The 16934-nt window shown below is 43.5% G+C and overlaps 1 protein-coding gene across 1 annotated transcript in view; it reads left to right on the plus strand.

Moving 5' to 3' along the window:
- LOC115318912 (DNA polymerase epsilon catalytic subunit A) overlaps positions 1 to 16934 on the plus strand; it is a 101025-nt gene that overhangs the window by 11680 nt on the left and 72411 nt on the right. Inside the window, exons 9-14 of the mRNA XM_029978640.4 lie at positions 4425 to 4605; positions 5322 to 5393; positions 5515 to 5628; positions 6262 to 6474; positions 13711 to 13818; positions 16736 to 16864. Coding sequence (XP_029834500.3) covers positions 4425 to 4605; positions 5322 to 5393; positions 5515 to 5628; positions 6262 to 6474; positions 13711 to 13818; positions 16736 to 16864 — 817 coding nt within the window. The remainder of the gene's footprint in view (positions 1 to 4424; positions 4606 to 5321; positions 5394 to 5514; positions 5629 to 6261; positions 6475 to 13710; positions 13819 to 16735; positions 16865 to 16934) is intronic.

The following is a 16934-nucleotide window of genomic DNA, read 5'->3' on the forward strand; positions in this document are numbered from 1 at the left end:
GCACGTTCCAATAACACAGCCTCACATGGATTGACAATCCCATGTTCCGCTGCGCTGCCCTGGCCAATGTTGCTCTTCTTGGGGGCGAATCCCGTGTTCGATTTGCGTGCACCTATGCCTTCAAGTACAAGCCTTCTTTTCACGTACCAGAGTCTCTCGAAGTCAATCCGCCTGAGTCCAGTCCAATCTTTGTAGTCCTTCGCCTTTCTGAAGTCCTGTCCCAGGACGTTGCCCCACAACTGGTCACACACAACTCGGATGTTGCCAATTAAGTCACTTGTGCAGTTCCTGTAAGCCTTGAGCAGCCTTTTCTTGTATCTCCACGGGATGCCGGTCGACGAAAGGTGTCCAAACATAGTCGGGTCTACATGCTTCTTTCTTAGGCAGATCCCGAAGAAACACACATCTGCTTCTAATTCAGCCAAACGATGGCCCAACTTGCACAAAGTCAGCAACGTTTGCACATACACTGCCACTGGTGACGAGTGCCATAACTGGGTCGAAGAAAATGGGACGATGCCTGCCTCAGGAACAAGTAATGAAGCAATGGTGAGGGTGCAGGCTAGCTGGTGTAAATTGAGCATAGTTGTAACCCGAGGCTGGGGATACGGACAAGGGACAAAACACAGAACGACAGGGACGAAATCTCAAACGCAGCTACAAACTTTATTTCACAGGACAAACATATATGTCACTCGCCTACCTCCGTCCCCCTCTTTTTCCCTTCCTTTTCCCAAAACTCCACCCCTTCCCTCTTCCTTTTCCCAAGCCCCCGTACATTCCAGTCAAAAACAATTTTGATGGCGCCAACTCCAAGTTGCCGACAGATCCCGTGTCAACAGCCCACACCGCGACATCCCGAGGTCACTCCGGCTCTCCCAAACACAGTCGCAAAGACGCAAAGACGCAAAGACAAGGGTTCTGTCGGCGTCTTTGCGACTGTGTTTGGGAGAGCCGGAGTGACCTCGGGATGTCGCGGTGTGGGCTGTTCGGCGCCGACGTAGTTTTTGAGAGGGATTTCAGATTGGACCGGTTGACCCCATTTTTGAGAACACCCAACCAGTGTAAAAGGGCGCACAGAGAGAAGTCTACAGTATGCGCGATCGGTGTAGTGTACGAGATACCAATGAAATGTGGTGTCATTTATGTAGGTCAAACCAAAAGATGTGTGAATGACAGATTATCGGTACATAAAAGAAATGTAAAAAACAATGATCCGAATTCGAAAATAGCTAAACATTTGAATGAATGTGCCGACTGCACTCCAGCCTGGGGAGACGTAAAGATTGTAGAAAAAGAAAACAACGACATGAAAAGATTAGTGAGAGAGACCATTAAAATAAAGACGTCTCCCGAATGCATCAGTCACACGTCCGTCCACTTAAGTTCGGAAGCCGAAAACTTTTTGCGGCTGACTGGTTTGAGAGAACCGGGATGACCTCGGGGTTTCACGGTGTGTGTGGGGGGACAAGGGTTCTGTCGGCGTCTTTGCGACTGTGTTTGGGAGAGCCGGAGTGACCTCGGGATGTCGCGGTGTGGGCTGTTGACACGGGATCTGTCGGCAACTTGGAGTTGGCGCCATCAAAATTGTTTTTGACTGGAATGTACGGGGGCTTGGGAAAAGGAAGAGGGAAGGGGTGGAGTTTTGGGAAAAGGAAGGGAAAAAGAGGGGGACGGAGGGTGGCGAGTGACATATATGTTTGTCCTGTGAAATAAAGTTTGTAGCTGCGTTTGAGACTTCGTCCCTGTCGTTCTGTGTTTTGTCCCTTGTCCGTATCCCCAGCCTCGGGTTACAACTATGCCCTATAGGTACATCCAAACAAAAAAATCCTGAAAATTTGGTAGGAGCAATCTTATTGGTTGAGACTCGAAACATGGTTTACCATAGGTCCTGCCCCTGTGACGTGATATTGTGCCATCTTCATTAACACCCTTTCACAGTATCTCTCACTTCAGATCCTTTTCCTGCTTTGCTGCTCTTCCTTAGTATGATTTGCCTCTTAGTTTTTGCCAGTTTATCTGTCAAGAAATGCCTGCTACAAAAGTTAGCTTTCCTACAAACGACACAAACTGATAGCTATTGCCAGGGGAACAACGAAGTCTCAAAGAGGGAGGTGCTAACAATGCGCCAGGTTAATTTTGCCTACCTCGGACTCATAGAAAAGAAAGAAACCTAAAATTGAAACTTCAAATGCATTTTTCTCAGTTTCACTTTTTAACAGGAAATGTGGTATGAGGAAATGTATCAATTGACATTTTGGAAGTGTAAATATATTATTCAGTGGTGTCCTGGACTGGAATTTCCTGAGGAACAAGTTAAGGTACTCATAATCTGAAAAAGCTGAACTCTTCTTGACAAAAACTAAATATTTTAAAACACAAAAAATTGTTAAAATCTTTTGTTCTTTTTGGGTGCTATTGTTTTTCTCTAGAATTGAATTTTAAACAATTAATTTTTACCTTAACCTGCACTCTGGGTATTATGCATCAGATTAAACCCAACATTTTGTGAATTACATTTTTTTTAAATACAGTTTCTGTTATAGAATTGGCCTACGAGACTGAAACTTTAGATGTCATTAATCCTAATGGGGTTCAATTCAACCTGAGAGTTTGTATTAATTTGAGGGAATGATTCAGAAGTTAAACCCTCCCAGGCCATGTCCCTATTTAGGAGTTGTTAAAACGGAGGTTCGGGCGAGTTGGTTGTTCATGACTCACTAGGAAACAGCGCACCCTCAAAACAAGCACTCTAAGCTTTCCTAAGCTTTCATGCACACAAAAGAAAGAGCCACTTACACAGCGCTGACTTACACTGCGCTGACTTTTATGGTTTAGCTTCTTATTACAAAAACACAAGAAAAAGAAGGAAGAAGGAAAGGGCATTTTTTTGCCTTAGAAACCCTAGTCCCAAAGAAAGACAAAAAGGAAAATTGTAAATATAACGTAGAGTTGTCAGTCAGCGCTGTGTAAGTGGCTCTTTCTTTTGTGTGCATGAAAGCTTAGAGTGCTTGTTTTGAGGGTGCGCTGTTTCCTTGTGAGCCTATTTAGGAGGTTTCAAGGCACTCGATTCCAGGTGCGTAGCCAGGATTTTGTTTCGGAGGGGGGGGGCCGCCGCCCATGACACAATGCTGTGTGAGGGGGAGGGGTAGAGGAGGTTCCAGCAAAATGGAAGATTTCGGGGGAGGGGGGTCCCGGGCCCCATGGGCCTCCACCCCCCCGGCTACGTGCCTGCTCGGTTCTAAGGAGTCGTAAGTGTGTGAACAGGCCTTAACTCTGGCCTCTAGCAATAATTACAGTAGAACCTCGTTGATGTGTTCCCGGTTTTTACGTTTTACCGCTTTTACGTTCAAAACCACTCTTCCCTCTGAGCTCCCAGCCCCACAAAGGTCTTCTCGTTTTCTACCTTTCCCAGGATTGTGTTCTTTTCCCGCGGTCCCCTGAGAAACGTATCAATGAGGTTCTATTGTACCTTCATTTCTGTAATTGCAACATGACCCTTAAAACTAATAATTAAAAAGCTAATTACAGATTTAAGTTAATTAGCCAACTTACTATGACGATTAATCCCTCAGCTAATGTCCGCCGAACTCGAGAAACACCTAGCGAAGACGGCATTCAGCTAGCTTTTAAAAAAAAAATTCTGTTTTCATAAAACATTTAACCCTGTATATATGCATTCCAAGGTTTTGTCTGCACGACCCTATACACGTTTGCAAGTCCAGTCTCAGGGCGCCGCCATCTTGCCTAGTGGGGTGCGCTTGGGCGCGGCCATAATCCGACTATGACGCCTTAGCAAGGCTTCGTAATCGGACTAGAATGCGTCCAAGTGCACCACAGCGAGCAAAATGGCAGCGCCCTGAAGCCAGACTTGCAAACATGTATAGTTTCTAAAGAGAAAATCGCAGGTGGTGCTTGCCCACTTGGGCAAGGAACCAAAATGCTAACCTCGTAGATAAATCTTTTTTTTTTTTTTTTGCAAAATTTTGCATGTGTAAAGAAATGCTAATATCTGTTTTAGTGCTTTACGAATGTTGAGTGTTATAATTCTGTGCACGAGTGAACAAAAGGAAACAAAAATTTTGTTTCCTATAATATAAATAATAACATAAAATAAAAATTGTTTCATATGGTTTCTTTAAAAGGAATGAGGTTTCAATTCCATGCCTATGCGGAGAGCAAGTCGTCTGCTTCTTGCGCAGGAGTTGCTGTTACGTCATATCGACGCAAGCTCTAGATTGGCTTTGACTAAAAGGATAGTGGGGAGAACTCAATGCTAGATCCCTTGAGGTCTACCCACTATTTCTTTCAATCAACCAACAAGAGCTCGGCTTTCTGACATCATCGCAACCCCTGTGCAAGAAACAGACAAACTTGCACTCCACGCTGAAAGGAGTGTTGCCTTGTGTTTCTATGTACCTTAGGATGTTTGTGGAGGCCCGTGCGGCAGTGCACAGTCTGGACATGTCCAAAGAAGTGGGCTACAGCCGCAGCCGAGAGGGCTACTACCTGAGTCGCCCCAGCGTCCACATGGACTGCTTCCACTGGGTGCATAGGGACAGCTACCTGCCCGTGGGCAGCCAGAACCTCAAGGCCGTTGCGAAGGTGGGAGGCACTGCTCTTCACCATCTGCTTCGTGCCTGCAGACGTTAGCTAACTTAATCTGGATGACCCATGCTCTTTCAAACTTTTCCGTGGATCGGATTATTGTGGTGGAACTTATTTTCCTTCATACCCTCAGGTTGTTTAAGGTTCTTTTTGCACACACGTGTCTAAATGTCTAGTACAGTCGAATCTCATTAATTCAAACTCGAGGGGGACCGAAAATTTGTTTGAATAAAGCAAAGTTTGAATTACCAGGGGTTTCCTCCCATAGAGGCGCATCGGATGGGACCTGCATATTAGTTGAATTAATGACAGATTGATGCATACTGCACAACACAGTTGACTTGAACAAGAGCTCATTATTTTGATAGCAGCCTTTGAACTTTTATCGAGGAATAGGGACGCTTGGCAATTGCCTGTCCGTGCTAAGTGTAACACTTTCTTCTTGATGTTCGACTACCACTTTGATTTCGTCCCGAGTTGGGAAATGATAAAATGCGCATTAACTGGGCTGCAGAATTTTTTTTTTTTTTTCTAAGTCTAACTTTTGATGAAAACTATTTTGTCTCAGTATTCTCACTAAAAAAATCCACAATATGCCGTTACTTACGACATTGCATATTTTGAGATTGGTTCTTTATATGTATCAATTTATATTTGGTATTAAGACATTTTAAGTAAATTCAGTTGACTTGGCTCTTTTGTTTTATTTTTAGGCCAAGCTAAGGTATGATCCTGTGGAGCTTGATCCTGAAGACATGTGCAAGATGGCTGCTGAGCAGCCCCAAGTAAGTGCGTTAAAATCAGTTTCGTTAATAAGACGACCATGCTTGTGAATTTCTTTTTGACCAGGTACCTTTTCGCTGACCTGGTACTGAAGTTTTTCTTGGTGGGGGGGGTCTGTTCCAGGTACTGGCTAATTATTCCGTGTCTGATGCGGTAGCCACATACTACTTGTACATGAAATATGTGCACCCCTTCATTTTTGCCCTGTGTACCATCATTCCCATGGAGCCTGATGAGGTAAGAATGTTACCAGAATCTCCTGGTTCGCAGCCACTGGCCTTAGAAACACTGAATTACGACAAATTCTATGGAACATTATGTGGCATATTCTTGCTAACCCATAAGGTAACGTTGGGGTCATTGACATCAGAAGTGTTCGGGGGATGGGGAGGCGTTTACTAAAAATGACAAATGTCTAAGGAGGCATTCCCCTCCTGTTTCGATGCCACTAGAGTCGGTGACAGGTCAAGAACATGGAAGCTTCTCCCACCACTTTCCACTTTAGCAGAGCGTACGCTGGAGAGAAGGCGACCTCCTCTCCAGCGTTCGCTCTGCTAAGGTGGAAACGGGTGGGAGGAGCTTCCACTTTGTTTGTGACCTGTCACCGATTATAGCTGGGGGGACACAGGTTGTACACTTTACCGCAACTTTTCACCATTGGTAACTCCAGTAAAGCACATTCTGAGCTCTCCTCAGATTCATGTTTCAGCCTGTAGGCACGACTGACAAACTTTCAAATTTTCGTGTTTTGACTCCTCGGTCCCGTTGACTTTGCCGGCCTCGTTTGAACGACACCATGTGATCTTCAGTGGAGATAGTCTGCATTTGCCAAAGGTTCTCGACGCCGGCTGCCCTTTTCCGTCTGCCCAGGTGCTGCGGAAAGGCTCGGGTACCCTGTGCGAGGCCCTGCTCATGGTGCGAGCCTTCCACGCGAACATCGTGTTCCCCAACAAGCAGGAGGCGACGCTGAACAAGCTCACCGAGGACGGCCATGTGCTCGACCAGGAGACTTACGTGGGGGGACATGTGGAGGCGCTCGAGTCCGGGGTCTTCCGCGCCGACCTCCCCTGCCGATTCCGCCTGGTGAGCCCAGTGTGATACATTGCATAGGACATGCACTTTGGGGTATGTGCATTACACATAGGATTCTGTGTTTTCAGATAAATCCGACAAAATCCATGAAAATGCTCGCCAGTTGAAAAATTGCAGATTCATATTTATCTGAAAAAACTTGGATTCTGCGGTCTGTCGGTTGTAAAAAACCTAGAGGGCCTCAAGTAAGAGTGTGTTCAACTCGAACCATGAAGAGTGTTTTTAATTTGATTGTATCGTTAAAGATTGCGAATTATGCCCTTTTTCGCATTTGAAAAATACTTATCCTATCGAAAATATAAAGATCAAGGGACAGACATGGACATGAAGTAGACAGGGCAGCGCTATACTCACAACTGAGGTTTCAATATGTTAAAGCAGCTAGCCCACCTCAATATTTTAGTACTGATTCTATCGGAACAAAAATGCTGTATAAAGAAAAGTGTTATTTTATTCTTTGCATAAAATATTCAAGCATCTCTACTGCTGTTTGTAACTGGAGTTATGTTGAAAAGCCACCCATAGCCGTATAGACCCACAGCAAAAGTTTGCAATTTAATGGCACCCATAAACACATAACCCCGGGCGAGCAATTAAATACACTCTCACTCAAAACAAAAAAAAAAAACCTTTTTTTTCTTTTTTATTTAGAGACAATTTTTGCATTTCTTTGTTTTCTTAAAACAATTTTTTTTTTATCTTGAGACAATTGTAGCATTTCTCTGTTTTCTTTGTACTTCTCTTTTTGTTTGTAAGTGTCCCGAAAGAATGTACTTTAAGCCCTTACTAGAAAAAAAAAAGTAAGGACCTCCCTCCGACAATAGTCGGGTGCGTCTGTCCTTTCTAGCTGTCCAACTTTGGGCCTTCCACTTAGAAAGCTTAGCTTTTATTGTTTTGTCTAAGAAAATTCTGCTCTAATAAATTTGTTGCCTGCTGTTTCTTACCTGTGGACCTTTCCAAAAAAATTGAAGACGTTTACAATTCTCTGTAATGCCGAATTAGAGTGCAGCTCTTGAGGAGGAGGAGAGAAGGATACCGGGGGGGGGAAGGGGTACGCCCTCCTTCTCCTCTATACCCTCCCCTCCTCCTCGCCTGCTGCCCTCTCTTTTGGTGGGAAATTTTCACTAAATTTTGTGCTAAATTTAGCCGAAATTTCTCCGTTTTATTTAGCGGGGAAATATTCCTACTAAATTTAGCAAAAATTTTCCTGCTACATTTAGCAGAAAATCTAGCGAAAATTTTCCTGCTAATTTTAGCGGGGAAAGTTTTTTTTGCTAGATTTAGCAGAAAAATTTTCCCGCTAAATATAGCGGAAATTTTCCTGCTAAATTTAGCGGGAATATTCCCCCGCTAAATTTAGCGGAAAAAGTTTTCCGTTAAGTTTAGCGGGAATATTTTTTCGCTAAACTTAGGGGGGAATTTTCTTGCTAAATTTAGCGGGAATTTCCCCTATAGATTTAGCGGGGAAATTGTTTTTCTGCTATATTTATCAGGAAAATTTTTCATAATGCAATGTGCATGGTTATGCCGACGGCGACGCCGCTCAGCCTGGAAACGGGTGCCTAAGAGCTGCGCTCTAAAATAGCTCTCTGGCCGCCGCCATTTTGCGACTCGGGCGACCCCTATCAGCCAGAAAATTCTCACACCTGCCTGAGCTGTGGAAACCCAGTGAGCGTGACTTCCCGCCTGCATTGTGCATTCAGGAGTTCGTTGGCTTTTCTTGAAAGTTTTTACTTTATTTGCCTGTTCAGGATGCTTACCCTTTCTGTGTTATCTTCCACTGTGAGAACCAGGGGATACCAGGGCTCGCAGCCTGCTTGGCCTTCGCAGAAAACTAACGAAAAAAGTGAACGCCTAGCAGCCCGTGACGTGGGCCGTTCGACGTCCTTCGAGGATTATTTTTGTCGAGATAATCTCTAAAACTTCTTCCCGGCTATATTCCCGGTCTTCGCTAAAAATAGCTGATAGGGTCAGGGGTATGGGGACGGAAAAGATGCGTTCGTTCATTTGCTTTGGTGTTGTGCAAAAAAGCAGTTGTCTTCAAAACATACCTAAAGACAAGCCGGATTCCGGCCGATCGTCGTGAAGTGAGTCACCAACACTGTATATGGGATATGCCACTTTTTCTTTAGATCTTTCTCAAATAAATCCTGTTCGGACAAAGCTGCACCTTAGGGTATGTACAATACGCTGTTCGATTGATGAGACTCGTTGAATTTCATGTTGTGGGTGGCGAATACCCATGCATTTTGGCTATCCTATGTGGTCAAATATTTTTGGCAGTTAAGACCTTTGTAGATTGATACGGCTGAGTGTATGGCTTAGTAAGAATAATCAACATAAAATGAAATAGACATTCTAATTGCATTTGTTCTGTCATACGCAGACTCACGAAAATAGCTTTTGTTTGTTTTTGTTTCCAATAATAGCTCAATGCTTTCTTAAAAACCTCGAGAAATACTATTTGCCATAGAACGCAAAAGAAACAATAAAACACATTAATTTAGCCGCCATCAGCATCCCTAATCGCCACTATGCAGGCTGACACAGCCCACTGACTACAAAAGCCCACAGCCCAGTGCAGTTGGGCAACACTGACATACACTCTCGAAACCAGAAATGCGTGCTGTAAACCACTTTTCATTTGAGAGAGCCACTGGAAAGGTCTACAGTGCAATCCCCTTGTAACGATAATGAGAAAACACAAAAATTCAATCGTTATAACCGATTATCGTTGTATCTGGACTAGAAACTGAGCATTTCTAGTCCGGCAACTCTAGAAACTGATCGTCATAAGCTGTACATCGTTATATGTGGTATCGTTATAAAGTGGATTGCACTGTATAGGCTAACGACACTAAACATCCGAAAATACTCTGAACTTTCGCGGATGATGGGCAAAATCTCTGGAAAACTTCGAATTTGAGATGAAAAATAAACTCCGGAAATACTAACACCCTCCAATTTTGCTCAAAAATAAGATCGGGGGGTGCGTATAGGGGGATTATATTTTTTCAGAGACTTCGCGTTTATCAGTGTAAATTTTCTGGTGTCGGATGAGAATATGGCATTTTTTGGGGCTTACGTTATAGAAAACAGGACACGGACATGGGGTTCCCCTACCTCTAAGGAACATGTGTGTGACCCAAAAACTGGAAAAAACGTTCCGGTACCATTAAGAGAAGAAACGGGTGGATCCCTGAGAAAACAGCATCGTAGGCACTTCAGTGGAGGCCCTGTTCTGCATCAACATAATGAAGCTTTAGATAAAGATTTAAAGCTTGGGTTTTTTGTGTTCAAGGACAACTTCAATTCTTGGTTTTTCCGATTTTGATCAAACTGGCTAGTATGTTACTTTTTGGTTTTTTTTTGGTATTTATCAAATACATGGAACCTTGGTTACAGGGCCTTTGGGTTGCATGTTCTCTTTCGTCTTATGGCCCAACAGTCTGGCAAGTAGTAGTAGACGTCAGCTTCTTTGTTGTGGCCTCGAGTTCTTGAGGATTTGGCATTGACTGGAGTTTTGTAAGTTTAAATGTGTGGTATTGGACCCATTTTCTTGGCTTTTCCTCATTCACATACTTTATGGCTATTATAGTGTTTATTTTTATTAATTAACATGTCTGGAGGCATATTGACTGTTTTTTATGCTCTGGCTCTTGCATTTTGTTTGCACATTTTCAAATTTATAATAATAATGAAAAGCTATTTTGTTTGAGGGGGGTAGGGCCTGGGAGGGTCAACTTTTGAACCATTCCTTCAAATTGATTCAAACTTTCAAGGTGAATTGAACCCCATTAAGATTGATGACATCTAAAGTTTCAGTCTTGTAGGCCAATTCTACAACATGCTCTGCTTAGCAAGCTCCAGAAAAAAAGTTACTTTATTAAGAAATGTATTTAAAAAAAATTGCAATCCACAAATTGTTTGGTTTAATGTGAAGTAGAATGCCTATAGTCCAAGTTAAGGTAAACACTAATTGTAAAAAAGGCAATTCTAGAGAAAAACGATAACATCTAAAAAGGGCAAAAGATTTTAACAAATTTTTGTGTTCTAAAATATTCAGTTTTTGTCATGAAGAATTTAGCTTTTTCAGATTATGAGTACCGTAACTTGTTCCTCAGGAAATTTCAGTCCAGGACACCAATGAATGAACTCTTTACACTTTCAAAATGTCAAATGGTACATTTCCTCATACCACATTTCCTGCCAAAAAGTGAAACTGAGAAAAATGCATTTGAAGTTTCAACTTTAGGTTTCTTTTTTTTTTTTCTGTAAGTCCGAAGTAAGCAAAATTCATCCTCTTTGAGATTTCGTTGTTCCCTGGCAATAGCTACCAGTTTGTGTCATTTGTAGACAAGCCTACTTTTGTAGCAGGCATTTCTTGACAGATAAACTGGCAAAAACTAAGAGGCAAATCATACTAAGGAAGAGCAGCAAAAGGATCTAAAGTGAGAGATACTGTGAAAGGGTGTTAGTGAAGATGGCACAATATCACGTCACCGGGCAGGACCAACCGTAAACTCTGTTTTGGGTCTCGACTAGTAAGATTGCTCATACCAAATTTTCAAGATTTTTTTTCTTTGGATGCATAGGGTCCCGTGGCTATTGATACTTTTAAACTTGGAAAGCTTCTACGGGCTAAATCTAGAGTAAATGGCGCTTCCAAAGAGAGCGAGGTGTTCTGGCTATGTTAAACGAGTATGAAGCAGCACTAAATAAAAAATGCAAAACAGTTGCTCCCTGCTAACTTGAAGGGCTGCTGACATGTCCAAAATAATTTATTGTGACATAAATCCTGCATGTCTATAAATAAAAGTTTCTGAAACCATTCTTTGGAAGTTAATAAACATAAACATATAATTTTTGAAAAAAAAATGTTTTTTTCTGAAAAATTTGAATTTTGAGGCCATATCCACCCCCCTTAAAGGGTAACTGCAAAGAAAAAAAAGTGTTTTTGTAAACAGCCTAATTGGGACAAGCATGTCACAAAACAAATTTTCCGCGAAAAAAATTAATTTTTCTAGCAATATTTACACCACAGGACGTAATTTAGTTGGAGTCACAACCTATCCACATTTGAAACTCCCGCTCTTTCGACGTGCACGGAGTGGCTGGAACACGTCACTCCGTGACGTAGAGCAGCCACTCCGTGACGTATAATACCAACTTTGTGGCGTGCAATTTAAAACGGACGAAATAGCCGCAAACTAAAATCAGTCCCGCGCGATAAATATTGCTGTAAAAAATTTTATTTTTGTTGGAAAAATTGTTTTGTGACATGCTTGCCCCAATAGACCGATGTCACCAAGCGAACTGCGCAGGCGCGCGCATTCCGGAAGTGGTGCCGCCGCCATGCTACTTGTAGTCATCCCTTCCCGGCTTCTTGGCTATGTACGGCTGGGCGTACGTACATCATCATAGATTATCATTTGGCACTCCCCGGTATCACCTTGATTCTCTTGCATGTTTTTACTTCATACGATTGTGTTGCTTGTGATGCCTTACTTTCCTCACCAAGTGCAGAAAAGCAGTTTCAGTCGTCTTATCGCTTTAGAATCGCTTTGTCGTCTGCTTCTTCGTCTTCGTGAACGCGTAAGCTTACTGCCGTTCACGGGGTAATCCCACTGCGGCCGCGGAAAAAAACAAAACAAAAAAACAACGGCGCCACTACTCGAGCATTCCGACTTCACGGACGTCTCAATTACCTTGCAAACAAGTGAACATCTAGTGCAATAGCAAAGAACAAGAAAATTCGCGGGACAATCGGCTCGGTGTAGCACCACGGAACAGCATCAAATGTGATGAAAAACTGAGCTTGGTGGTGCTCAGTCTTGTGCATAACATTTAATCAGCCATCAAGTAAGAGGAGCTAAATAGACTTTCTCGGTCAGCGATAGTTTTCTAGAAGTTGTTTCATTCCGGTTGACAGCCTGTGCGACAAAGTACAGATGAACAGCGGGAGAAGCCTGCACTCAAAGAACTGATCTACAGAAAGGCCATGCCTGACGCGCCGTAATAATTGGCATCTATCAAAAAGAAGCAACCATGCCAAATACCTGAAAGCCTGGGGTGGAGATGATTCTCCGTGCACAGTTTCTATTCAGTTTTATTTTGTTTGCGCAAGATCCGAGCGCTAACAGTCGCCCGACGGGGGAAGCTTTTTTCTGCGGTCTCGACTGGTGCTAATGCAGAATGGATCAGTAACACCAGCCTAATAGACCACCACAAAATGGATGAGGTTCGTTTGTTACATTTTTGGCGGTAACTAGGGGTTGCACTTCTAAATTGCATTATGTAATCTTTGTGCGTAGGTATGGAAAAAAAAAACTGAAGGCTGCTTCCGGAAAAAAAAAGTTGTTTTATATCAAGTGGTGCATATCGGGAATCGCTGCTCTTTTTTAGTGATTGTCCTGATCCCTTAAAGCACAGTTGTGCTTGAAACACGTCGTCGCAATATCGGTTATAACCAACAAAATACATCGAGTAAGAAGTGTATTAAAAACGGTCTCCGCAAAGCAGTGCGGAGGTCCTATTTGAGATAGACCAACGAATAGGCCGCTACGGAGCAAAGGGTCAGAGAGATTCCAGCTTACAGAACATTTCGGCACGCTGTATGTTTCGTGCCCTGTAATCTTGCATATTTTAGCTGACGTGCAATAATTGGATATAAATTATGAAGCAAATCGCGAAACAAATCGTAAAACGCTATTTTTCCTGCCGCTCTGTCCGGCTCTGCAACCTTTCTTTGCTTCTTTCTTGCGGGAAGACATAATATCCGAGGCCTTTTTGCCTGGTGCTGTCATTATAGCTCCGTGGCATACAACCATGTGAAGCCACCGATTAAAAACCATGAGTCAACACCTGGCTAAAAGTCTCGTGCTAACCCGAACATTTCCAAACGCCGGGCGTACAATGCGCGCCGACGCAGCCGGAAAACTGGGGAGAACTACAGGTACCGGAATGCACCGCGGTAGCGGTGGCGTCGCGCAACTCCTCAGGAGATCGGTCTATTAGGCTGTTTATATATACACTTTTTTTCTTTGCAGTTACCCTTTAAGTGCTGGCAAATTGTTTGGTCCAGTAGACTGGGCAAGAAAGCGAAAATTCTATGAAATGCATAACACAATAATAATGTAACATCTCGTACTGCAATTGGTAAATGTCCTACGACATAAAACACGTGAAAATACTTTTCTTTATCCTTATAAGCCGTCGTTCATGCAGGTTCCAGAAGCATTCCAGAACCTGATTGATGCTGTGCCAAAAACTCTCAGACACGCCATTGAGGTTGAAGAAAAAGTGCCTTTTGAGGAAGTGCTCAACTTTGACGAGGTTTGTGTGCTCCTTTCCTATGAAAAAATAAGGTATCTACACTCATTGCACATGCTCTCTTGTACCAAACAGCACATTAGAAACTAACCTTCAGTCAAGCAGAATTAAGGCCCATTCACACACTTGCGACCTCTTAGAACCGAGTGCCTTGGAACCTCTTAATATCTCTTAAGACGAGAGGACACACTGGCGCCATCTATTGGGTCTAAACTTGGCGGTCCGGCCTATTTTCTATTTCTCTCGCGCATCATCCTTTCTTTCTTGGCTCGAAAAACTTTTAACGCTATAAAGGAGCCTCTCTCATAGGTATTACGCACATTTGACCTCGTAAATCCCGCAAAACCTTTGCTCTTGTGAATTGCAGTTCCACCCCATAGATGGCGCCAGCATGCCAGTGTGCTCTCGTCCTAAGAAATTTTAAGAGGTTTCAACAGGTCTCGTCTCTCTCGGTCGTACTCGCAACAGGTCCACATGTCTCGTCTCGGTTGGTTGCAAGTGTGTGAGTGGGCCCTTAGGATCTCAAGAAAAGAGATGGCTACAAAAGTGATGAAGGAAGTCGTTAATCCTTAATGAAAAAAGTGTAAAGCCGCAGTCAAGCTGGTGTATGGCTTTCCCAATTTACCCAAGACTGAGAAAGTAAAATGAGGACAAGCACACTCATGATTCCTTAAGACAGTGTGTGTTCTTGTAAGTTTTTCCAATTTCCCTGTCACAAATAAATTGAAAAAGTTAGGTTTCTCTTTTCTTTGCTTCATTGGGTGCTTTCAGTAGCAGTTCCGGGAGGCAAGGAGCTTACAATCTTTCCACTAGACGACAAAAAGCAACTTCCGGTGCACATTACCCCAAAGTAAAGAAGTCGCGCTCTCGTGCACCGAGTCCTGAGACAATGCACGAGGAGTGAAGAGGGTGCAGTGACGTATTTCCGTATTGCTGACGAAGTTTCTGTGCTGAAAGAGAAAAAACAAACAAACTGTCTGTAGAAGCTGCGTCGACTGCGGCGTGGGTCTGCGGTTTGCTCATTTTTGTTAATGAATAGGGTTCAAGGTAAGACGAATGACTCCCTCGTATTTCGTTTTCAGCTCGGGCTCATTTTTGAAAAATGCCTTGGAGTGAATTTTTCTTGTTTTGGATATGATAATAAACCACGTAAACATTCATTTGACGTTGTATTTTGATTGCCATTGCACAGAAACTCTGGTTATCAATAAAAGTCGTGTTCATGCTGAACAGAGCAATGCAGGATATGGACGTACGTGACTTTGGTGTGCAGTAGTGCACTCACGCAGAATATGATCATGATTAATGTTTTGTTTGCGTAGCCGGATCTCCACGTGGTGAATGATGTTGATAGGGGCAAAGCTCTGGTGGTGCTGATGATACTGATTTTATTGTTCATAGGTGGTGCTGCTTTTTTTTTATTGCTCATAGGTAGTGCTGAGTTCCGGGTTGCGTTTCGACTTCATTATTACTGCTTTATAATCAATGAAATGCAAAGCCAGTGGTTCTTCTAGCGGATCAGCTTGGATCCGCTAGAAGCTGTGGGAACGCATCTCCAACGCTTATGTCAACGGTCCATGTCAGAAAGAGAATGTGTGGTATGGAACGTGGTTATATACGCATTTTAGCATTTGACCGCAGCGCCCTCTCGTCTGTAAACGTTGAGCCAATGTATGCAAAGTTTAACGCGATTATATACGCATTTGACCGCAGCGCCCTCTCCTGTATAGACGTTGAGCGGCTACATGCAACGTTTCATCCATGACAAAAACCCCAGCTCTTGAGTTACTACCACATCTCAGAGCCTCCTACTCGTCCCGCAGTCGTGGCCGAGTGGTTAAGGCGACGGACTAGAAATCCATTGGGGTCTCCCCGCACAAGTTCAAATCCTGTCGACTGCGCAAACATTTTTTTCTTTTTATGTGCGCATGGACACCGGCTGGACGGACGGGCGGACGGACGGAGAAGGCTAGACCCTAAGGAGCTTCGCCCCTAGTACATTTTATGCAAAGTTTGTAAAGAAGTGCAGAACAAACGGATGGCCGTATAAAGGTGCTGTAACCTGCAGCGCAAATTCACCGATTTTGCGTGTGCCGATGATGTTTTTGTCAGTTTTTATAACAGTAGACGGCTTTGCACCACCCTGCGAAGGGCTCAATTGCTTTGGATCGCTTCAAACAGCAGCGCTGATGTCTGCAATCACTTACTTTTTTTCTAACGGCCTTGTCGAAACTTATTTAATGCCGGTGTCAAATAAAAGCGATTGTGCTTGGTGGCGTCTGTTCCATTTTATTTGGAGACGTCTGCCACAGGTGAGGAAGCAGAAACTGCGTAAAAACAGCTGAAAAGCCACACTTTTTTTTTTTCGCTGTTCAGTAGGTGCTTTAAAGGGATGGTGAACCGAAACTTGGATTTAAAAAAAAACAATGCAGGAGATATAGGCGGGACGCTACAATCCCTACAACACTACTCGTAAGGCGATATCTCGAATGGGCGGCAGTATTTTTGGAAAAAGAGGTCGAGATTGAACCAGGCCGACGAGGCGCGTGACGTAAAGATACCTCGTTTCCTCCTCTCTTCGCTTTTCCCCCTCAAAGGCGGCGAGGCGGAGAAGACGCGAGGCTGCTCTCTCTCCTTCTTGAAGAAACATGACGTGTACATTTCTGTCAAATGCGCCTCCTTTTCTTGAAAAAAAAACGGTCATCTGTTCGAGATATCGCTGTATGAGTGATGTTTTAGTGTTTCTAGCATTTCGTTACACGCTTTTGCCGCGTGTTTTGTGGAATCCAGATTTCGGTTCAGCATCCCTTTGAGGACTTTGACTCGAGTTATTCCGTTTGGAGCTGAGGGAGCTGCTACTGAACGCTCCCTTGTAGTCTTTCAATGTTATGGATTTGCTTCTATCCCGTCTAATCGAAAGGTGTGCGAAGAAATCAGGACTGCATTGGCTTCTCTTCGGGACTGCCCGTCAAGGCTGGAGAAACCCATCATCTACCATCTTGACGTTGGGGCAATGTATCCCAACATCATTCTCACAAACCGACTTCAGGTGAGCAGTGTCATCCAAGTCCCACATGGGTCGATGTTTCGAGCGCCCCGGTTCAGTTCTTGAACGAAGA

The sequence above is a fragment of the Ixodes scapularis genome, unplaced genomic scaffold (genome assembly GCF_016920785.2).
Source record: "Ixodes scapularis isolate PalLabHiFi unplaced genomic scaffold, ASM1692078v2 PGA_scaffold0__279_contigs__length_252992795, whole genome shotgun sequence".
Lineage (NCBI taxonomy): Eukaryota > Metazoa > Arthropoda > Arachnida > Ixodida > Ixodidae > Ixodes > Ixodes scapularis.